We start from the raw sequence: 25,342 nt of genomic DNA, 5'->3' as shown, positions 1-25,342 counted from the left end.
TAAAACATTAGTCAATCAATCAGACAAACGGTCGATGAACTTTGCAGTCATGGATACACTGTGTGTTTATTTTCTCCGGCTGCGGCTCTCGAACTGCATACAAAAGGCCTTCTTTTGTTCGTTTGGTCTGAAAGCGTAAAAAAGCGCTGCCTCAATATGGCACAAATAAAGCTGGTCTGGGGGCCCAAACGTTGCCATTCTTTTGTGAGTGTAGTCCTTATGTGACATCATCACGTCACCTTCATGAGGAAGCTGAGCTTGTTTCATACACGACTCCCCTCAGCCGTCTCCACTCCAACACGCATGAGCAGCTAACTTGGCTAACATTAGCAGGTCTGGTGATGCACCACACGTGACCTACGGTGGCCTAGGATGGACAAACCAGACAATTCTCACAAGACCACAACTCTTCTTCTCTCACCTTCCCAAAGTAATAATCTAGTCAATAATCACTGAACTCAACAAAAAAAATAAAGCATATTATTTCAACAATGACTTACGGAGTCACAGAATTGGCTAATAAAACAAAATCTACTGTTCACTGCACAATATTAGGGAAATTGACACAAATATAAGAGAAATGTTGTCATTCTTAGAAGAAGCAACATTTGTTAGAGAAAATAATGCCTTGCCGGTAAGGTCTATTCCGGTGTACTGGAGAGGAGGCTACGACAAATAGCCGAACCTCGGATTCAGGAGGAACAGTGTGGTTTTCGTCCCGGTCGTGGAACTGTGGACCAGCTATACTCTCAGCAGAGTCCTTGAGGGTACATGGGAGTTTGCCCAACCAGTCTACATGTGCTTTGTGGACTCGGACAAGGCACAGAGAGTCTTATTGTGGCGGTCCGCTCCTTGTATGATCAGTGTCAGAGCTTGGTCCGCATCGCCGGCAGTAAGTCAGACACCTTTCCAGTGAGGCTTGGACTCCGTCAAGGCTGCACTTTGTTACCGATTCTGTTCGTAACTTTTATGGATAGAATTTTTATGCGCAGTCAGGGCGTTGAGGGGATGTGGTTTGGTGGCTGCAGGATTAAGTCTCTGCTTTTTGCAGATAATGTGGTCCTGGTGGGTTCATCTGGCCAATATATTCAGCTCTCACTGGATCAGTTTCAGTAGAGTGTGAAGCGACTGGGATGGAAATCAGCACCTCCAAGTCCGAGTCCATGGTTCTCACCCGGAAATGGGTGGATTGCCAATATCCGGCTTGGGGAGGAGATCTTGCTTCAAGTGGAGGAGTTCAAGTACCTCGGAGTTTTGTTCACGAGTGAGGGAAGAGTGGATCGTGAGATCAACAGGCGGATGGGTGCGGCGTCTTCAGTAATGCGGACACTTTATCGATCCGTTTTGATGAAGAAGGAGCTGAGCCGGAAGGCAAAGCTCTCAATTTATTGTTCAATCTACGTTCCCATCCTCACCTATGGTCATGAGCTTTGGGTTATGACCGAAGGACAAGATCACGGGTACAAGCTGCCGAAATGAGCTTCTTCCGCCGGGTGGCGGGGCTCTCCCTTAGAGATAGGGTGAGAAGCTCTGTCATCCGGGAGGAACTCAAAGTAAAGCTGCTGCTCCTCCACATGGAGAGGAGCCAGATGAGTTGGTTCGGGCCACGGGGAAGACCCAGGACACATAGTGAAGACTATGTCTTCCGGCAGGCCTGGGAATGCCTCGAGATCCCCCGGGAGGAACTGGACGAAGTGGCTGGGGAGAGGGAAGTCTGGGTTTCTCTGCTTAGGCTGCTGACCCCACGACCCGACCTCGGATAAGCAGAAGAAGATGGATGGATGGAAAATGTGTTCTGGACCACTCATTCATCCTTTAAACACACAATTGTCCCGTCCTTTAGGCGGTCATTTGGAATAGCGACTAAGCTACGAAGCTAAAACTGGCAAGGAAAATCCATACACCTGCAACACATCTCATCTGCTTGTGTTGTTGTGAACGACATCGTCAATGTTGGAATAATGTAGAAACAGGACAGCAGTCGCAAGTGTCGCCTCCACACATCGTTCTGAGAACAGCAACACACTTCCCCCTTCAGAATAATAGGTCTGACTGCGCTAACAAAATAAAGGTTAAAAAAAAAAAGCACCTTACACAAGCATAATGTACTTATTGATGCATTTACACAATTATTATGCTTTGACCCAAAGTACGGGTCAAAATTGTTCAAAGATTTATTGCACAAATAAATGTGAGCGACTCTGCATTTAATCAACAAACTGGAAAGAAAATAACATTTGCCTTGGTGCCCTTCTAACTTGCCTTGGTGCCCTAAAATATGAGCCCTCCTTTAAGGCAACACTTGTCTTGACCTTAAAGGGGAACATTATCACAATTTCAAAAGGCTTAAAACCAATAAAAATCAGTCCCCAGTGGCTTGTTTTATTCTTTGAAGTTTTTTTTTCCAAAATGTTACCCGTCCCGGAATATCCTTAAAAAAAGCTTTAAAGTGCCTTATTTTAGCTATCTTCGAAGCCACTGTCCATTTTCCTGTGAGGTCATCCAGTGCTGCCAATACAAACAACATGGCGGTTACCACAGCAAGATATAGCGACATTAGCTCGGATTCAGACTCGGATTTCAACGGTTTAAGCGATTCCACGGATTACACATGTATTGAAACGGATAGAGTATGGAGGCAGATAGCGAAAACTAAATTGAATAACAAACTGAAGCTATTGAGCGAATAACTATTGACGCTATTCGGCCATGTTTGCCTTAGCGCCGCCGGTAAAATGTGCAGACCAACGATCGGAAGTTTCGCATCTTGTGAAACTGGATCAACTTAAACCCGTCGATTGGTAAGTGTTTGTTTGGCATTAAATGTGGGTGGAGGGAAACGCTGGATTTAAAAATAGTTTCAATTGTACATACAGCTAGCTTAAATAGCATGTTAACATCGATTAGCTGGCAGTCACGATGCGACCAAATAAGTCTGATTAGCACATAAGTCAACAACATCAACAAAACTCACCTTTGTGATTTTGTTGACTTCATCGTTGCAAATGCATCTGCAGGTTATCCATACATCTCTGTGCCATGTCTGCCTTAGCATCGCCGGTAAAATGTGCAGACACTGCGGCACATTCAATGGGGGTCTGGCGGCCGATTTCTTGCCACTTTCGCATCTTTGGGCCAGTGGTGCAACTTGAATCCCTCCCTGTTAGTGTTGTTACACCCTCCGACAACACACCGACAAGGCATGAAAAAACGGAAAATAACAGAGCGGAGACGCTGTGTTTGAGAAAATGAAAATGGCGGCTTCATTACCTAGGTGACGTCACATTCTGACGTCATCGCTCCTGAAGCGATAAACTGAAAGGCGTATAACTCGCCAAAATGTACCCATTTAGAGTTCGGAAATCGGTTAAAAAAATATACGGTCTTTTTTCTGCAACATCAAAGTATATATTGACGCTTACATGGGTCTGCTGATAAGGTTCCCCTTTAAAAAGGAAACATTTGAGGCATGTCGATGATGTGCTTTTTTCCTATCCATCCATCCATTTTCTACCGCTTTTCCCTTTTGTTTTCCCTTTTGGACTTACAGGTGGGCAGAAGAGGGGATACACCCTGGAAATTTCCATTCAACCTTTACATTATTTATTCAAATCGTATCCTAATTAAAAATGTATCCTCCAGTTTGTGGCTATTGTAAGGCATATTTCCAAAGGATATGCATTTTTACAGGATGTTTTAGAGATAGCGATTAAAAAATGACTTCTGGGTATATTACATTGATCAACTAATTCTTATTTAGGGGGCTTAGTGAGCGGAATAGAGGTGATCCCATTGACTCCATTGATAAATCTAGGATAGTTAAGATTTTGCTGACGTTTCTTTAGAACTTAGAATTCATAAAAAATAAAAAACAAAACATGTTAATGTCTAACATAAGGTTTGTGAACAATAGGCACAGTTAAAAGAAAAAAACAGATCCCCTTTGATATGTTTTCTACATCCTGTGAACGGGTTGATGCTGTGGTGAAAGTGGGAAAATAAATGCATGTCGGGAAAATGCAAATTTCAGCAGAAATGGTTTTGAAACGTTTTAAAACCTGGTTAAAGATACACATGCCTTTCTGGCATGTGTATGTTGTAAAATGATGGTAGAATTAGCTTTATTATTTGTGTCATGCCCCCGGCCCGGCTCTGACTTGTTCCACCACTGACAGTTTGTAGTACAAATGGACTGGGATGTGTAACTCATCTTTAGTAGTTACATTCCACAGAACACAGACAACCACGTGGTTGCAAGACCACGTTGCAAGTAGCAGACGGAATGCATCATCCTCACAAGACAACACAACTTCTTATACACAATATATTAAGCATAGTGTTATTCATCAAATATAAAGTTAGTAAAGATGTGAGAGTAAAAAGTAAACAAACCTGTTCTGTGTAACACAACTTGATGATGTTTCTTATAATAAACGTCCAGTAGTTGACGTTGTCGCTCGTCCTCCTCTTTTGTTGGACAAAGTTCCTCCTCATACTTTGCTATCCTTCTTTCGCACATTTTCACACAATCACAACACTTTACTCTCACACTTGATCTCTACTTAGCGATGTGTTGATAACGTCCTCGTCTCTTTGTTAGCAGCTAACAAGCTAAGCTAACTAGCCAGCTAAGCTAACTAACAAGCAAAGATAGCACGAGAAGCGGCACAGTGCTTCTAGCGCATCGAGACCACTTTATCCTTTACTAAAGAATCAAAGATGTATTTTATAGGCCGTAAATATTTCAAACTGGAGAACAAATAATAAGAGTGACTTATTAGTCCTACTTGCGGCTTTCTGCGTCGATGTGCTTTCACGACAGTTGGCACACTTCCGCTGCCTTCCGTTCACGCCGGAAGCTGGGAATGACGTCACAGCCGAGGGGACGAAGAGGCAAAATATTGCCTGCCGTTACTGTTACCATGCTTTTCTTTCCTGTAATATTTATTTGAATAACAATGTGATATAAAAGAGTGTCTTATTTTTTAAAAAATAAATTCAAAGTATATCAAACAAAGCTTTAATGATGGGGTTCAGTGGCGCCCCCGTGCGACATTTATTGCAATGACAAGAGTGAAAGTGCTAGAAATTGTAGCGATATTACTGCCTGAATTATTTAAATTTACCCTTCCACGTGTTTTTATTGTTGTTCCCTACACCTCATTACTACTTGCTCATTTCATCCAAAATACTCTCATTTATTTATTTTCATTTCTATTGAGGCTCTTCTCTTTTCAACAACATCAATCAGTGAATAGTTTGCATCTTCATTTGTTGCTCAGACTTTTAACGAGTCAAACTTGTTCAAGTTGTCTCACTTTAACAGCAACATACATCAAACTTTTTACTTCAGCGTTTCCGGAATCGTTGGTTTCACTTTTGAATAATAAAATAACAATAATTAATCCAGGAAACAATGAGTAGTATCAGTTATGAGATGCGATGTACATCAGAATAATTTAATGTACACAAACATCACTCTATTGGCGGGAATTATTCCGAAATAACGGATATAATTGACCCCAAAGGGACAAGCGGTAGAAAATATTAATATAAAATAAGAGTGCACAGATCCAGTTAAAATAAAAGAAAGGAAAAATCGAAAGAGAGGGAAAAAATGTTCTCAAACTGATAACATGAAAGATGAACTCTTAAGTCTAAAAAGTGACTTTAGCGGCAAATAGCTGTCTCGTCAGCTGATGCGCGTGCTCGTAACCTCAGCGACCTGGCAACCAACCAAACCCCATTAAAAAAATAAAAAAATAAAATAAAATAATATTTTTTGGTAAAGCACATCCGAACCCCCTATTCACCTTGGCAACCCCAGGTAAAATATAGTTCAGCCAGTCTGTTTATATGATCACCCCATCTATTCACGTTCACGCGCAGAAAGAGCGCCGCGCGCTCCCGTCTCACCAGCTGGTGCGCGAGCCCGATAATTAGAGAGCTGCGTCTAATCAAGGAGAGCATAAGTCAGAAGACGCCACCGCAGCACAGAGTGGGAGAAGGTTTGCTATCCTTGACGACAACCCACAGTTGTGACAAAAGCAAAAGCTGAACGGACAGCCGGTAAGATTACGCTTTATTACCCAAAAATATGTAAAACTATTGACAAAATACTGGTTGACTTTATTTAGAAAAACAAAATTCAGTATATAAATAAATCAGTTATAATGAACAATTACAATCAGGGTGGTCTAAACTTTCTTGACTTCACTACACTAAACAACACCTTTAAAATTAATTGGATAAGACACTACCTGAAAGACCCTACCTCAATTTGGAACTTTATTTCTCATCATGTATTCTCTAACCTTGGAGGCCTAACATTTTTGCTATTGTGTAATTCTAACATTGACAGGATTCCTGTTGCACTCTCAAACTTCCACAAACAAGCCCTTCTAGCATGCTCTCTTTTATACAAGCACAATAATTTTTCACCTACCAAATATATCATCTGGAACAATAAAGACATATGTTACAAAAGGAAATCTCTTTTCCTCAACAATTGGTTTAACAATAACATTATTTTAGTGAGTCAGCTTTTCAATAAGGAAGGTCAACTTTTTAATTACCAAGAATTTCTCAACCATTTTAAGATACCTGTGACTCCCAAACAATTTTCCATTGTATTTGATGCCATTCCAACAGGTGTTATTATGTTGTACATTCCAACACCTGTTATTATGTTGTACATTCCAACAGTTGTTATTATGTTGTACATTCCAACAGGTGTTATTATGTTGTACATCCCAACAGGTGTTATTATGTTGTACATTCCAACAGGTATTATTATGTTGTACAGGGCTTACACACCTCCTCTTTCTGCTGTAAAAATTGTGAATGATCCACTTGACACTCCTGTGGGGAAACTTTGCTTTGATAAAAAAAAAAAAAAAAAAGAAAAATCCGCAGCTTATTCCGAAATGATTGTGTGTCTGTCTCCTATGTAATTTCCCTCTGGAATAATGTTGTAAATGACATCTGTTGGGTCAAAACGTGGTCCCTTCCTAACAGGTATTTACTTCCCAACAAAGTCAAAGAGATATCATTTAAAATCATCCATCACTATTACCCTGTAAAGACTGTGATGGTTAAATAGAAGAAGGACATTGATGTTATGTAACATGCACCCAGAGACTGTTAACCACTTGTTTTGGACTTGTGAAAACATTCCATCACTATGGCAGGCATCTGTCGCTTCATCCTGGACAATATTTATGACAAATTTGTGCTTTGCTTTAAAGATGTGATTTTTGGTTTTACACTGTATGAACAAAAATGTGAAAAGGAATTTTACCTTTGCAACCTCATTATTTTGTTGGCTAAGTTTTATATTCATAAATGTAAGTTTCTTAATACCCGACCTATCTTTTGTGCCTTTAAAAAAGATTTTGGACTTTACATTAAAACACTCTCTACCTCTAACAACAAAAAAGCTGTGAAAACGATGATGCTGTGTTCCAAATTTAAGTTATTTAATGAATCTGAATGAACCTATGGCTTTGCACTTTGTTTATTATATATATATATATATATATTTGTTTGTATTCTATTTTTGTTATTTTGAATTTACAACCCCCTGGCACTGTTTTGTGCTGTTTTCATAATGTTTTATAATGTTTTATATTGTTGTTTGGCTTACTGTTTGTAATTGTTGAAATGTATAAATAAAAATTTCAAAAAAAAAAAGGAAGGCAGCTGAACAGAGCAGTACTGCTTTGTAACGTCAAGTGTGCCAACTGTCGTGAAAGCACATGGACTGAGAAAGACGTGAGCAGGACGCTAATAAGTAGTGATGGGTTGATGAGGCTTCATGTATCGTTTGGACACATTGCAAAACTGTATTGATACTGTGTCAATACTGAGTCACTAAATAATGACATCTACTGGACAGTAAAAATCCCTACAGGCAACCTATGGACCGACTCAACTGACACTGATTTTATGACCTAGTATATACAATAATATAAACCAAGTCATTGTATTTCATTTAGGATTATTTCATATCTTCATTTAAATAATACTATATGTTTATCTTTTTTAGATACAGTCAATAAATAATGTGAACATGATTGATTGATTGAAACTTTTATGTATTAGTAGATTGAACAGTTCAGTACATATTCCGTACCATTTACCACTAAATAGTAACACCCCAATAAGTTTTTCAACTTGTTTAAATCGGGGTCCACGTTAAGCAATTCATGGTAAAAAGTAAATGGGGCCGAGCTGGACTCGAACAACCGCCCTATGGGAATCAACATGAACGCTTTTGGTCCTTCACTTTACCAACTCAGCTACCGGAGAAAACAACCCCATCACTGTGTTTTAATGTAATTAATTGGATGGTTGTGTGGGCAGGACAATACCGGAGAGTCTCCAGTGGAGACTTAATGAAACGACAAGAAAATGAACACAAATACATTTTTTTCCGATATATGATCAAAATATTCCCAGACGGCGGAAATGATCTCCGACGATGATAAATGACAAAAAAAAAAAAACAACGACAGAAGTGAGGCGATTCTGTTGGCAGCAGCATCTCCTTGACAGATGCACTTCCTTATTGTTAAGTGTTGTACTGTTGTACACCCTTACTCATTGTGTCCATTAGAGGGCAGTATTTACCTCTGTGTTACCTGACACCTATGTTTCCTGTTCCGGGGTCCTGAGTTCAATCTGTGTGTCTAGCGGCAGCATATTTACGATGCTGCCGATACAATAAATATATCTACAAGACCAAAGGCAAAGTGTGTCTCATGAGAGTTTGGCTACATCTCCACCGCAACGCACGATGCTCATCACTTATAAACACAGTTTGGCGCGCAGGTGCCAGTGCGACACAGTCCGCGTATCGGTCACGTGACCCAAACAGCTCATGATTGGTCACGTGACTTTCTAAAGGCGGCACGCACACCGACAAAAGGTTTCGAGAGGACTCTAACGGGAGAAGGAAGCTTCAGGAAGGAGAGACGTGGAACTACTAAGCATTTGGAGTGAATTTGGCGGCGCGAGAGTGTCTAAATCTGTTTTGGCGGTTGAGCATAAGCTGTTTTGTGACTGGATGGAGATGGAAGGGGATAGTGACGGGATGTATGAGGATAGTATGGAAATGGATAGGACTAGAGGGGAGAGAGGAAAGAAGGGGAGAGGAGGGAGTGAAGGAAAGGCGAGTACTAAAAGAGTGCATGAAGACGATGAAGAGGTTGATAAGAGGAAAAGGGTTATGGTGGATGAATATAAGATAATTTATACATTTAAATCAAACCAAGATATGAATGACATTAGTTTGATGACACTGGTTAAGGGATTAAAGAAGGACATTGGAGAGGTGGAGATAGCGAAGGTGCTCAGGGACGGACGGCTGTTGATTAAATGCAAAAATGGAGAGCAAAAGAACAAAGCAAAGCGATTGCAAAAACTGTGCAACAAAATAATGAAGGAAAACATCGAAGTGGGAGAACGAAAGGGGGCAAGAGGAGTCGTGACAGGACTCCCAAGAGGAGAACATTTAGATGATCTGAAAAGAGAAATAAAATGAGGAACTGTCACTATGATGAAAAGAATGATGGCATTTAGGAACGGTGAAAAGACTGAGAGTGAATCCGTGCTAGTGCAATTTGCAGAGGAGGTCCTACCAGAGAGAATCATGATTGGGTATCTAAGCTTCTATGTTAGAGCTTACGCGCCACCCCCAGTACGTTGTTTCAAGTGCCAACGCTATGGGCACATAGTAGTGTGTGTCATGCTAAGATGAGATGTGGAAGGTGTGGAGGGGAGCATGAATATGGACAATGTGGAGAAAATGAACAGGTCAAGTGTTGTAATTGTGGCGGGAATCACACAGCAGCGTATGGGGGCTGCATCAGAAGAAAACAGGCAACAGAAGTACAGCAAATCAGAGTTGAAAGAAATATTACATACACAGAGGCAGTTAAAATAAGAAATCAAGAAAGTGCAGAACAGGACAGAAGTGAAAATAGTTCAAGAAATAAAAAACAAGAGGCAGCAAATACAGGAATTTCCATGGACAAACTAGTTGTATTCCTGGCTTACGTGATAAATTGTACAGAACAGGCTAGAAACAAGACTGAGAAAATCAAAATAATCGTCAAAGCAGCAGCAAAGTTTTTAAATTTAAAAGAAATATCCTGGGAACAGGTGCAAGGTGAGCTACAGAGAGTAGACGAGACCGAGTCATGTGACCACAATCCAACGCCATGTTCATTGTTCAGTGGAATGCCAGAAGTTTGATAGCAAACGGACAGGAATTAAAGGGATATATTAATAATATGAAAAATAAACCACATATAATATGTATTCAAGAAACATGGCTGAAGCCAAAATTAAACTTTATAATAAAAGGATATATAACGATACGTAAAGATAGGAATGATGGGCAAGGAGGAGGATGTGCCATATTTATTAAGGAAGACATGCAATATTCAATATTAAAAGTAAACAAGAACTAGAGATAGTAGGAGTAGAAGTATGGAATAATAAAGAAAGATACAAAGTACTAAACTTCTATAATCCATGCAAGAAATTAGAAATTCACCAACTAGAAACAATAATGGAGCACTGGAGTGGCAATATTATTTGGTGTGGTGACTTTAATGCACATAGCACAATGTGGGGTGAAAGGGATGACTGGAATGGGGAAACATTGGAAGCACTTTTGGAGGAAAAAGAACTGGTGTGTGTGAATGATGGGTCGGGAACAAGGTTAGATGTCGTCACGGGTAAAGAAACAGCAATAGATTTAACACTATGAATGATAAATGGGTTGTACTTGTATAGCGCTTTTCTACCTTCAAGGTACTCAAAGCGCTTTGATACTACTTCCACATTTACCCATTCACACACACATTCACACACTGATGGAGGGAGCTGCCATTCAAGGCGCCAACCAGCACCCATCAGGAGCAAGGGTGAAGTGTCTTGCTCAGGACACAACGGACGTGACGAGGTTGGTACTAGGTGGGAATTGAACCAGGGACGCTCGGGTTGCGCACGGCCACTCCTCCACTGCGCCACGCCGTCCCACTAGTGCCACAAGGGTTAGCAGGAAAGGTGGAGTGGGAAGTAAATAAATACAGCACAATGGGAAGTGATCACTATCCAATCTTCATTCACATAAACATAAATCATAGGACAGAAAGCACTAGGATAGAAGGAAGATGGAAGTATAATCATGGTGACTGGGGGAAATTTAGGGAAATTACCGACATAACTTTAAAGGAAGTAGATATAAATCAAGATATTGAACAATTAAATACAGATATTACGGGGTGCATAATAGAAGCAGCCGAACAGAGCATACCAAGGAATAGTATAGGGAGAAGAAGGAAGATAGTGCCGTGGTGGACACAAGAGTGCACAGATGCAATACAAGAACGGAATAGAGCATTTAGAATATTGAGAAGAACACATCATTTCCAAGACATGATCCAATATAAAAAGCATCAAGCTAGAGTAAGGTATGTTATTAAAAAAACAAGAAAACACCATTGGAGAACTTTTTGTGAAACACTAAATAGAACTACTCCTTTAAGCCAAGTGTGGGGAATGATCAAGAGAATGTCAGGGCTCAGAAAAGAACATAAAAATCATGTGATGAAAGATGGAACGCGGAGTGTGGTAGGAAATAAAGAAAAAGCAGAACTTTTAGCAAAAACCTTTGTTAAAGTGCACAGTAATGATCATTTGAGAAATGTAGAAAAACAAAAGAGAGAAGAAACAATTAGTTTAAATATTGAGGAAATGAAGGAAGACAACGATAATAGTTTTACCAACACTATGGATATGACATTTTCTTTGGATGAAATGGTTCCAATTTTAAAAAAAGTTAAAAATACGACGCCAGGGAAAGACCTGGTGAGTTATCAAATGATCAAAAATTTAGGTAGCATCGGCAAAGAAGTGGTCTTGAAATTATATAATAGGATATATGAAGAAGGAAAATTACCAGATGAGTGGAAAACAGCTGTAATAATTCCAATATGCAAGTCAGGGAAAGATCCGGAAGAGGCAGGAAATTATAGGCCGATAGCATTGACCTCAAATTTGGGCAAAGTAATGGAAAAAAATGATTAATGAAAGATTAATACATTATTTAGAGTCAAAAGAAAATATAAAAAAACTACCAAAGTGGTTTTCGCAAAGCAAGAAGCACAAATGACCCAGCAGTGCAGCTGGAAGAGGAAATTAGAAAGGGACAAATAAATAAAGAAAGTATAATTGCGGACTTGGAGAAGGCATTCGACCGTGTCCCTCGGGAAGTCCTGTGGGGAGTGCTCAGAGAGTATGGGGTATCGGACTGTCTTATTGTGGCGGTCCGTTCCCTGTACGATCAGTGCCAGAGCTTGGTCCGCATTGCCGGCACTAAGTCGAACACATTTCCAGTGAGGGTTGGACTCCGCCAAGGCTGTCCTTTGTCACCCATTCTGTTCATAACTTTTATGGACAGAATTTCTAGGCGCAGTCAAGGCGTTGAGGGGTTCCGGTTTGGTAACCGCAGGATTAGGTCTCTGCTTTTTGCAGATGATGTGGTCCTGATGGATTCATCTGACCGGGATCTTCAGCTCTCGCTGGATCGGTTCGCAGCCGAGTGTGAAGCGACCGGAATGAGAATCAGCACCTCCAAGTCCAAGTCCATGGTTCTCGCCCGTAAAAGGGTGGAGTGCCATCTCCGGGTTGGGGAGGAGACCCTGCCCCAAGTGGAGGAGTTCAAGTACCTAGGAGTCTTGTTCACGAGTGAGGGAAGAGTGGATCGTGAGATCGACAGGCGGATCGGTGCGGCGTCTTCAGTAATGCAGACTTTGTACCGGTCCGTTGTGGTGAAGAAGGAGCTGAGCCGGAAGGCAAAGCTCTCAATTTACCGGTCGATCTACGTTCCCATCCTCACCTATGGTCATGAGCTTTGGGTCATGACCGAAAGGATAAGATCACGGGTACAAGCGGCCGAAATGAGTTTCCTCCGCCGTGTGGCGGGTCTCTCCCTTAGAGATAGGGTGAGAAGCTCTGCCATCCGGGAGGAACTCAAAGTAAAGCCGCTGCTCCTTCACATCGAGAGGAGCCAGATGAGGTGGTTCGGGCATCTGGTCAGGATGCCACCCGAACGCCTCCCTAGGGAGGTGTTTAGGGCACGTCCAACCGGTAGGAGGCCACGGGGAAGACCCAGGACACGTTGGGAAGACTATGTCTCCCGGCTGGCCTGGGAACGCCTCGGGATCCCCCGGGAAGAGCTAGACGAAGTGGCTGGGGAGAGGGAAGTCTGGGTTTTCCTGCTTAGGCTGTTGCCCCTGCGACCCGACCTCGGATAAGCGGAAGATGATGGATGGATAATTGCGGTATTTTTTGACATAGAGAAAGCGTATGATATGTTGTGGAAACAGGGGTTGCTGATGAAACTAAATAAGATTGGGATTAGAGGAAGAATGTACAGATGGATAAAAGACTTTTTAACAAGTAGAACATTATTAGTAAAAATAGAGAATGAATATAGCAGAGAATACGAAGTGGAAAATGGGACCCCACAAGGAAGTATAATAAGTCCAGTACTATTTTCCATCATGATAAATGAAGTTTTTAGTGAAGTGGAAGGGTTAGTGGAGGTGGCATTGTTTGTGATGATGGAGTGATGTGGAAGAGAGGTAGAAATACAAATCATATAGAAAAGAAGATTCAAAAAGCGGTAAATAATATTCAAGACTGGGGAACGGCTTGGGGTTTAAGATTCTCTGTTGGAAAGACAAAAGTCATAAATTTTACGAAGAGGAAAGTACAAAACAAGCTCCAAATAAAACTCTATGGAGAAAACATAGAAGAGGTACAAGTATTTACATATTTAGGAATATGGTTTGATAAAAATATGAACTGGTCAACCCACATCAGCAAGATAGTGGAGAAAAGTAAAAAGGTGTTAAATATAATGAGGGCTTTGAGGGGTAAAGATTGGGGGGGCTGATAGGTTGACATTGAAAACAATATATATCACTTTAATTCCATCTGTTATCGACTACGGATGCATTATTTATCAATCTGCTTCAAAAACACTACTTGGGAAAATAGACCGGATCCAGTCGCAGGCGTTAAGGTTATGTTGTGGAACTACTAAATCTACTCCAGTGGCAGCATTACAAGTAGAAATGAATGAAAAACCTTTGGACATGAGGAGAGATCAACTCTCAGCAGTGTATTGGGCAAACTTAAAAGGATCCAAGCAAGGACATCCAACCCGTCAAGTGCTAATAAACTGCCAAGAAAAAGAGAAGAATAAAATGAATAGTTTTGGGTGGATAATAGGAGATATATGTAAAAAAAACACAAATTGACAATATTAAAGTGAGCCCTACAGTACCAATTCCTGCAATACCACCGTGGATGTATGACAACCCAAAGGTAAACATGCAATTACTGAAGAATAGACATTTAAATAGTTACCAGATAGAACATTGGATTGAGGAAATGTTTTTTGATAACATCATGATATTCACAGATGCATCAAAAACTATAAATAGTAAAGTAGGAGCTGCTGCAGTTATCCCACAAGGAAATATAGTGTTGAATAAAAGAATCAGTGATAAACTGTTTTTACGGGGGAATTGGTAGCAATTTATATGGCAGTTAACTGGATAGAGGAAAACAAAGCAAGGAAAGTAGTCGTGTGCTCGGACTCCAGCAGTGCATTGACGAGCATAAAAAACATAACATCAGAAACAAGACTAGATATAGTTTATGAAATAGTTCAGGCAATCTACAGAATAAATAAAGCGGGAGGTGTGGTAACATTTCTCTGGGTTCCTGCTCATGTAGGAGTTGAGGGGAATGAGTTAGCTGATAGATACGCAAAACAAGCAAGCACTAAAACAGAAGTAAACATGGAGATGAAGCACAGTATAGAAGAAGTGAAGAGCATAATTAAGATAGAACACAATAAAAAGTGGCAGGATAATTGGAATAAGGAAACAAAAGGTAGAGAGTTTTACAAAGTCCAGAGGAAAGTAGGTGTCATGAGAGGAGGAATAGAAATAGGAAAGAAGAAGACATTATTACTAGAATGAGATTAGGACATACATATCTAAATAGTTCACTAAAATTGATAGGCAAACATACTACAGGGCTGTGTGATTTTTGCCATCAAATAGAGAATGTTGACCATGGTTTAATACAATGTAGGAAATATAATAGAGAAAGAGAAATACTGGAAAATAAGTTAGCAAAAGAAAATATTAGGTTAGCAGTGGGAGATATATTAGGATTGCATTCAGAAAACATAGGATATAAAGCAATATAAACATATTTAAAAAACACTGGGTTAAGTAAAAGAATATAGAGTAGGGATCCACCTCGGTCCACACTCCATTACAGTAGGTGGCGCTAATGCACACCACAAGGTTGCTTGCCAACCGCCATAAAAACAAAAGAAGAAGAAGAAGAAGAAGCAGAGCAGTACTGCCTTGTAACGTCAAGTGTGCTAACTGTCGTGAAAGCACATCGACACAGAAAGCCGCGAGCAGGATGCTAATAAGTCAGTCTTATTATTTGTTCTCCAGTTTGAAATATTTACGTCGTATAAAATACATATTTGATTCTTTAGTTAAGGATAAAGTGGTCTCTATGCGCTAGAAACACTGTGCCGCTTCTCGTGCTATCTTTGCTTGTTAGTTAGCTTAGCTTGCTAGTTAGCTTAGCTTGTTAGCTGCTAACAGAAGACACAGAAGTTATCAACATATCGCTAAGTAGAGATCAAGTGTGAGAGTAAAGTGTTGTGATTGTGTGAAAATGTCTACATTACAAATGTTGAGAGCGTTGGTGGATCAGCGACTAACTGCTGCTGTTGAAGAAATATTTGTAGTGTTAGAAAGAACGATAGCAGAATACGAGGCGGAACTTTCTAGAACAAAGGAGGAGAACAATCAACTACTGGACGCTGTTTTCAAGAAACATCAAGTTGTGTTACACAGAACAGGTTGGTTTACTTATTACTCTCACATCTTTACTAACTTTATATTTGATTAATAACAAGAACGTGACATTTGGAATGTATAATATAATCAAAATGAACAGTGGTGGAACAAGTCAGAGCTGGGCCGGGGGCGGCCCCCCATGACGGGGCCCCCTAAACCTAAATAATAAAGCTAATTCTAACATCATCTTATAACACACACATGTCTCTCAGGGTTTACCGCCAACAATCTTTGACCAAGTTTTAAAAAGTTTCCCAGACATTTTTTGCTGAAATTTGCATTTTCCCGACATGTATTTTTTTTCTCACTTTCACCACAGCATCAGCCCGTTCACAGGATGTAGAAAACATCTCAAAGGGGATCTGATTTTTGTTTTAACTTTGCCTACCTTTCACACCCCTAATGTAAGACAATAACATGTTTTTATTTTTTTATGTATTCTAATTCCTAAACAAATGTTAGCAAAACCTTAACTATCCTAATTCTAACAATGGAGTCAATGGGAGCGCCTCTAATCCGCTCACTAAGCCCCCTAAACAAGAATTAGTTGATCAATATAATATACCCAGAATGCTATCTCTTTAAAACATGCTGTAAAAATGCATATCCTCTGGAAATATGCCTTATAATAGCCACAAACTGGAGGATACATTTTTACTTAGATAACATTTTAAAAATAGTTTAAAGGTTTTATGGAATTTTCCAGGGTGTACACCGCCTTCCGCCCCCCTGTTTGATTGATTGATTGAGACTTTTATCAGTAGATTGCACAGTACAGTACATATTCCGTGCAATTGACCACTAAATGGTAACACCATTCGGGTGTTTTTTAAACAAGTTTTTCAACTTGAGGTAGAAAATGGATGGATGGATGGAATAAGACACATCACAATACAACCATACAGGATAAAAGTTGGCTTTTGCGGCGCTAGCTTAATGCTAACATACAATGGACGACCACATTGACAGGCTAACAAAAATTAGCATTGCGATCGTTTTAAACTTGTACAAAGGTTAAACAAATAGGAGTTTACTTGAACAAAACTGACACAAAACAACAGATGCATTTTTACTTCCATACTTATAATCCCCAAACTGTGTAGAAACTAAACTTGGTACGACAAAGCTGTCATGTTCATCAAACCTTAAAACTCTGATTTAGTATGGGACATAATACAATAGTTTCCACTCACAAAGACCCCAAACATCCACATTTTTAACCACTGATTTGTATTTTTGATGTTCAGTTGGCCGACCAGAGGAATTAGTTGTCACGACAGCTAACTGTATCTTCTTACATCACACGTTCCACCATCCTCCATTGCAGCAAATACATTTCTTACAAGCATTATTATCACTGAAGGACAGTAGAAAAAGGCTAAACATATTACACACAAAGGACGGGCAGGCTAATTGCTAAGCTAGCCACTAAACTAGCTTGAAACAAGAATAAATAATTGCTTAATAATATTTCCTATTTAAAATCAATTGGCATGTTTTCAAACTTCAACCATTTACACATGTTTCAACTGATTCAAACCATTCCACTTTCAACATATTCCACTAATCCTGGACATTCAATCTATTATTTTTCCAAGTTCAAAAAAATTCCAGGAATTCACATTTTTCAAACCCTTTTTGACCCTTTTTTCTGGCGACAAGTCCTTCCACATTTTTCAACCGATCCATCGTCAATCAGGAAAAAAAAATGTTGTTTTTCGAACTTGGAAAAATTCCAGGTTTTCAGAAGATTCCAGGAATTTCATAATACCATTTCTCAATTAAAATTGTTACTACTTCAACATTTCTCGACCGATTTAAAAAAGTCCAACACTCACTGTTCAGAACATTCACAGTTTTCCCCAAAAATCCCACTTTTCCCAAAATTCCCAAATTTCCAGGAAGTTACCATTGATATGAACCTATTCAAACCATTCCAACATCAACATATTCCACTCGTCCTGGACATTCAAAATAACATGTTCCCAAGTTTTAAACCAAATTACAGTTTTCCTGGAAATTCCAACTCTTCAACATTTAAACCATTCCAACATTCAAACTATTCTTACATTCTCACTACATTCTGTCAGCATTTCAGTTCAACTTCAGTATTGGAGCATTCACACACAATTCCTTCAGGAATTGTTTCATTTACTTATTATTATTATTATTATTATTATTATTATTATTATTATAATTAAATGTAGCGTACTACATTGAATGTGTGGACTGCATGAATGATGCCTTCTCAGTTCTCACTCTAACGCAATTTGAGTGTCCAGAAACGCACTAAATTAATGTAATCCATTATTACTATTATTAATAAGATAAACAAGTTATCTTTTGAAGGTGTAGTCAGTAATCTGATTACTTCATCCCAGTTTAACTGTGGTGACACTATCTAAATCAGGGGTGGCCATTACGTCGATCGCGAGCTACCAGTCGACCGCGGGGGGTGTGTCAGTCGATCTCCAGCCAGGCTTTTAAAAAAATAGACTTAAAAATGAGTGATCATCAATCTTCACCAAGACGTCACTTAAATGACATTCACGGTACCGGAGGGTCTTGTGAGATGACGCTGGCTGCTGCAAGATCATTATTATGAAAATATGACCGAGAGGAAGGCGAGAAACACTTTTTATTTCAACAGACTCTTGCGCCGTACCTTACGTCAAAACTCTAAAGGCCGACTGCACATTTCCTATCTTCACAATAAAATCCCTGCTTCATGCTGCCTGCGCTAACTGAATACAGAGCTTCGGAAAACTGGCGCGCACAAGCGATCCCTCAGAAAGCTGGCGTGCACATCACTTGTGCACGCCAGCTTTCCGAGACTCTTATTTTGTTAGCGCAGGCAGCATGAAGCAGGGCTTTTATTGTGAAGATAGGAAATGTGCAGTCGGCCTTTAGAGTTTTGACGGAAGGGACGGCGGGAAAGTCTGTTGAAATAAAAAGTGTTTCTCGCCTTCCTCTCTGTCATTTTTTCATAATAATGAACTTGCAGCAGCCAGCGTCATCTCACAAGACCCTCGGGTGCCGTGAATGTCAATCAAGCAAGCTACGGAATTTGCCGCCAATGTTTTTCTTGTAAAGTGTATGGAAGCTGGATGAATTAGATGCCAAATACCAACTACTTTCATGTGGTATTGTACAGAAAGGACACCTTTTTTTCTCCTCCATTTGAAAATGTGGGCGTTATCATCATTACTGTCTGATTCCAATCAATGCAAGTCATCAGAATCAGGTAATACACCAACTTATATTCTTGTCTTCGTGAAAGAAAGACATCTATATGTGTTACACATGCTTGTATTATCATTAAACACATTTAACTTGTTTACAAAAACGTCTCTTTCATAAATAAATAAATATAAATGATATATATAAATGAGGTAGATCCCCTCGAGTTGGTCAATTGAAAAGTAGCTCGCCTGCAGAAAAAGTGTGGGCACCCCTGATCTAAATGAAAGCAACACAGATGTCATCTTTTTTGGCCAACATGTTGACTGTGCTCATGCTTCTTTTATAACGGACATGTCTCTAAAGATGAATGTGAAAATGACTGTAATTATTGTCCACCAGCAGGGGGAGCTCATCACTAGTACTACTGCGTGGAGGCTGGCATGTGGTACATTATTTCCTGTGTGTGTATGACTTATTCAGAGGGAGAACAGCACACTTTCATGTATGGCGTCTACCATTAAGGATTGCAGGAATGACTTTTAGGATGATTTTATATGAATAAGGTGGATTGGATGTTGGCCTGGGAAGGCATTCCCCTGAAGGTCTTCTTCATGTGTCAGCTGGAAGTACCCTGACTGCTGTGAGGGGAAACTGATGAGATTGTGAGATCATATGTTGGTGCAGGACAATGTCTCATGTGACTGAGTAAAGCTGGACTTTTATCAAGAATGTTTGTTTTCTCCTGTTTCACAGACCTAAAAGAAGCGTATCTTCCCAATGAGCAGGAGGAGGAACCACAGTCCCCCAACATACTTGAGGAAGAAGAGGTACCACACTCCCAACACATTAAAGAGGGAGGAGAGGAACCACAGCCCCCCCCCACATTAAAGAGGAAGATGAGACGCCACAGACCTTCAGTGTTAAACTGACCCTTCACATTAAGAAGGGAGAGGAGGACCCACTGACCCTCTACTTTAAAGTGGAAGAGGAGGAGCAAGAGCCGCCGCACATTAAAGAGGAAGAGGAGGAAGAGGGCATCAGTCAGCCTAAATGGTTGGAGGAGTTCCCAGTGACTGGTGTCCCTGTGAAGAGTGAAGATGATGAGGTGAAAGGTGAAAGTGAGGAGAGGGGAGGGGGGAGCCTCCAAGCAGCAGCTCAACACAACACATGACAACAGAAGCTGATGGAGACCACTGTGGAGGATCACAAGCAGACAAGCTCTTAGCTCCACTATCAGATAGTGAGGACACAACGTCACACTCTCCTGACACTGATGATGAAGACTCTAAAGATGATAAGACATGTCACACTGACAACACTCACTTCACATCTTCTCACTCTCACAAAACTTTTAAATACCATTGTAGTCTGAAAACACACATGAGAACACACACTGGAGAAAAACCTTTTTCTTGTTCACTCTGCAGTAAAGGTTTTGCAGAAAGTCGATATTTGAAAGAACATATGAGAACACACACTGGTGAAAAACCTTTTATTTGTTCAATCTGTCGCTTATCTTTCGCAAGGAAGGGATATTTGAAAGTGCACAGGAGAACACACACTGGTGAAAAACCTTTTTCCTGTTCAATCTGTGGTAAAGGTTTTACACAAAGTCTGAGTTTGAAAAGACACATGAGAACACACACTGGTGAAAAACCTTTTTCCTGTTCAATCTGCAACAGAAGCTTTTGTGACCGATCAAAGCTTGTAAGACACATGAGAAGACACCCAGGAGAGAAAGTGTTGAGTTGCAGTGTGTGTGGTGAAAGATTGTCTTCTAAGTACCAGTGTAAGAAACACAAGTGTGCTGGTGAGAACAGCAGCAGCAAATGAAACTGCAGGATTTGAAATAAACTGTCCAGACTTTCATTTTGACTTTCTAACAACATCAGCACATATAACATGTGTGACATTGTTGTTTGTCTAACAATCTTTTTAATATGTTTCTACATTTATAGATTAGATATTTTGTATAAGTGTTTTTTCTTACTCGAGTACATGCATTAATTTGCAACATTGTGTACTTTTATTAAAAATTGAACAGAACAATTTGACTGAAAAGGTGAGAGTAATCAGTACAAAACATATTTTACATACATTAAAAAAATGTAAGTGTATATATATTCATCATACAATATTAGACTTATTCATAATAGTGTTTTTATAGGTGTTTGAAATATTGAAGTGTGACATATTTTATTTCTAATTATTAATCATCCCATGGATTAGCACCTTTATATGATATACATATCAATCAATCAATCAATGTTTACTTATATAGCCCTAAATCACTAGTGTCTCAAAGGGCTGCACAAACCACCACGACATCCTCGGTAGGCCCACATAAGGGCAAGGAAAACTCACACCCAGTGGGACGTCGGTGACAATGATGACTATGAGAACCTTGGAGAGGAGGAAAGCAATGGATGTCGAGCGGGTCTAACATGATACTGTGAAGGTTCAATCCATAATGGATCCAACACAGTCGCGAGAGTCCAGTCCAAAGCGGATCCAACACAGCAGCGAGAGTCCCGTTCACAGCGGAGCCAGCAGGAAACCATCCCAAGCGGAGGCGGATCAGCAGCGCAAAGATGTCCCCAGCCGATACACAGGCAAGCAGTACATGGCCACCGGATCGGACCGGACCCCCTCCACAAGGGAGAGTGGGACATAGGAGAAGAAGAAAAGAAACGGCAGATCAACTGGTCTAAAAAGGGAGTCTATTTAAAGGCTAGAGTATACAAATGAGTTTTAAGGTGAGACTTAAATGTTTATACTGAGGTGGCATCTCAAACCTTTACCGGGAGGGCATTCCAGAGTACTGGAGCCCGAACGGAAAACGCTCTATAGCCCGCAGACTTTTTTGGGGCTTTGAGAATCACTAATAAGCCGGAGTCCTTTGAACGCAGATTTCTTGCCGGGACATATGGTACAATACAATCGGCAAGATAGGATGGAGCTAGACCGTGTAGTATTTTATACGTAAGTAGTAAAACCTTAAAGTCACATCTTAAGTGCACAGGAAGCCAGTGCAGGTGAGCCAGTATAGGTATATATGTATGTATATATGTATATAAAGGTATATACAGTATAGGTATATATGTATGTATATATGTATATAAAGGTATATACAGTACAGGCGTAATGTGATCAAACTTTCTTGTTCTTGTCAAAAGTCTAGCAGCCGCATTTTGTACCAACTGTAATCTTTTAATGCTAGACATGGGGAGACCCCAAAATAATACGTTACAGTAGTCGAGGCGAGACGTAACAAACGCATGGATAATGATCTCAGCGTCTTTAGTGGACAGAATGGAGCGAATTTTAGCGATATTACGGAGATGAAAGAAGGCCGTTTTAGTGACGCTTTTAATGTGTGCCTCAAAGGAGAGAGTTGGGTCGAAGATAATACCCAGATTCTTTACCGTGTCGCCTTGTTTAATTATTTGGTTGTCAAATGTTAAAGTTGTATTATTAAATAGAGTTCGGTGTCTAGCAGGACCGATAATCAGCATTTCCGTTTTTTTGGCGTTGAGTTGCAAAAAGTGAGCGGGCATCCATTGTTTAATTTCATTAAGACACGCCTCCAGCTGACTACAATCCAGCGTGTTGGTCAGCTTTAGGGGCATGTAGAGTTGGGTGTCATCAGCATAACAGTGAAAGCTAATACCGTATTTGCGTATGATGACACCTAGCGGCAGCATGTAGATGCTGAAGAGTGCAGGGCCAAGGACCGAACCCTGGGGAACTCCACACGTTACCTTAACGTAGTCCGAGGTCACATTGTTATGGGAGACACACTGCATCCTATCAGTAAGATAAGAGTTAAACCAAGACATGGCTAAGTCTGACATACCAATTAGTGTTTTGATACGTTCTAATAAAATATTATGATCGACGTATCGAAAGCAGCGCTAAGATCGAGGAGCAGCAACATAGATGACGCATCAGAGTCCATCGTTAGCAATAGATCATTAGTCAATTTTGCGAGGGCTGTCTCCGTGGAGTGATTTGCCCTGAAACCGGATTGAAAGGTTTCACATAGATTGTTAGACGCTAAGTGTTCATTTAACTGCTCCGCAACAATTTTTTCGAGGATTTTTGAAATGAAGGGAAGGTGAGACACCGGTCGGTAGTTTACCATGAGGTCAGGATCGAGGTTAGGTCTTTTAAGAAGAGGATGAATAACCGCTTTTTGGAATGCTAGGGGAACAGTGCCCGAGGAGAGTGATAAGTTTATAATATTTAGCACTGATGGACCTAATAATACAAAGAGCTCCTTGATCAGTTTCCCAGGAAGAGGGTCAAGTAAACATGTTGTTTGTTTTATTCCATTTACACGTTGTAACAATTCCTCTAATGTTATTTCCTCAAAACGAGAGAAACTATTTTGGAGGGCAGTATCCGCCGTATATACCATCGTGTCAGTGTTAATAGAACCCCGTTGTAGCTGGGACGCATTGTCTTTAATCTCCTTTCTAATGACTCCAATTTTCTTACTAAAGAATTGCATAAAGTCATCAGCTGAGTGGGTGGAGCTACTGGAAGGAGTCCCTTGTTGGGTTAGCGATGTTACCGTACTAAACAAAAATTTAGGATCGTTTTTATTACGGTGGATGAGATTTGAATAATAATTAGCTTTAGCTAAGGTAAGCATGCGTTTATAAGTTATTAAACCATCACTCCATGCTTGATGGTGCACCTCAAGTTTAGTCGTGCGCCATTTGCGTTCCAGCTTTCTACATAATAATTTCTGAGCTCCAGTTTCTTCTGTAAACCACGGGGTACGCTTTTTTGGAGCCTTTTTTAACTTTAGCGGTGCTATGTTATCAATGGTTTCGCGCAGGGCGTCGTTAAAGTTGTTAGTGAGGTTATCAATAGAGCCCACATACTTTGGGAATGGTGCCATTACCGAGGGCAGTAGGTCAGCAAGAGTTGTCGTTGTGGCAGCATTAATGTTGCGGCTGCTATAGCATTTATTATTATGAGTGTGCCGAACATGAGTCTGAACTTCAAATTTTATAAGGTAATGATCGGACAATACTTTAGTATACGGGAGTATCATAACTTTGGAAACGGTGATACCTCTGACAAGCACTAGGTCTATCGTATTACCGCTGCGATGCATCGGTTCATTTATTATTTGTGTAAGGCCGAAGCTATCAATTAGTCTGGAGCGTGGCACGCATGGTGGGTCCGATGGGGTATTCATATGAATATTAAAGTCCCCCATTATAATTATATTATCGGTGTGCATCACTAGATCAGCAAAAAACTCTGAGAATTCACTGATAAAGTTTGAATAGGGCCCTGGAGGGCAGTAGATAACAGACACCACCATGCTTGACGGTGGAATGGTGTTCCTGGGATTAAAGGCCTCACATTTCTTTCCTCGAAAAATATTGCTGGACATTGTGGCCAAACAGCTAATTTTTTGTTTCATCTGACCATGGAACTTTACTCCAGAAAGTCTTATCTTTGTCCATGTGATGCCAGATGAAACATAAAATGAGCTGTTTGGCCACAATACCCAGCAAAATGTTTGGAGGAAAAAAAGGTGAGGGCTTTAATCCCAGGAACACCATGCCCACCATCATTGCTGTTTGTATACTAACATTGCTGTATATATAATAATATTGCTGTATATATACTGCATATAACATTGCTGTATTTATACTTTTGACCCTGCATATTTGGTCACGTTTTCAGTAGAGCCATAATAAATTCATAAAAGAAGCAAACTTCATGAATGTTTTTAGTGAGCAACAAGTATGTGCTCCAATCACTACATCACACAAAATAAGGGTTGTAGAAATGATTGCAAACTGAAGTCAGCCATGACATGATGTTCTTTACAAGTGTATGTAAACTTTTGACCACGACTGTATTTACATCATCCTCACAAGACAACCAAACTTGTCATCCACAATATATTTAAGAATAATGTTGGTAATGAAGTATAAAGTTAGTAAAGATGTGAGAGTAAGAAGTAAACAAAGCTGTTCTGTGTAACACAACTTGATGATGTTTCTTATAATAAACATCCAGTAGTTGATGTTGTCGCTCCTTCTCCTCTTTTCTTGGCCAAAGTTCCTCCTCATACTTTGCTGTGGTTCTTTGGCACATTTTCCCACAATCACAACACTTTACACTCACATTAGTTCCCTACTTAGCGATGTTTAAAT

At 40.1% G+C, this 25,342-nt stretch overlaps 2 protein-coding genes across 2 annotated transcripts in view; one reads left to right on the top strand and one right to left on the bottom strand.

Annotated features, from left to right (window-relative positions):
* LOC133546211 (zinc finger protein 135-like) overlaps positions 1–20,328 on the top strand; it is a 90,823-nt gene extending 70,495 nt beyond the window's left edge. Inside the window, exon 3 of the mRNA XM_061892114.1 lies at positions 19,911–20,328. Coding sequence (XP_061748098.1) covers positions 19,911–20,086 — 176 coding nt within the window. The 3' untranslated portion in view covers positions 20,087–20,328. The remainder of the gene's footprint in view (positions 1–19,910) is intronic.
* The window catches only part of LOC133546196 (oocyte zinc finger protein XlCOF8.4-like), a 116,147-nt gene that overhangs the window by 7,504 nt on the left and 83,301 nt on the right, over positions 1–25,342 (bottom strand). The gene's annotated exons all lie outside the window — the stretch shown is intronic.

Source organism: Nerophis ophidion, linkage group LG29 (assembly GCF_033978795.1).
Source record: "Nerophis ophidion isolate RoL-2023_Sa linkage group LG29, RoL_Noph_v1.0, whole genome shotgun sequence".
Classification (NCBI taxonomy): Eukaryota; Metazoa; Chordata; class Actinopteri; order Syngnathiformes; family Syngnathidae; genus Nerophis; species Nerophis ophidion.
This window is presented reverse-complemented; position numbering and strand designations above follow the sequence as displayed.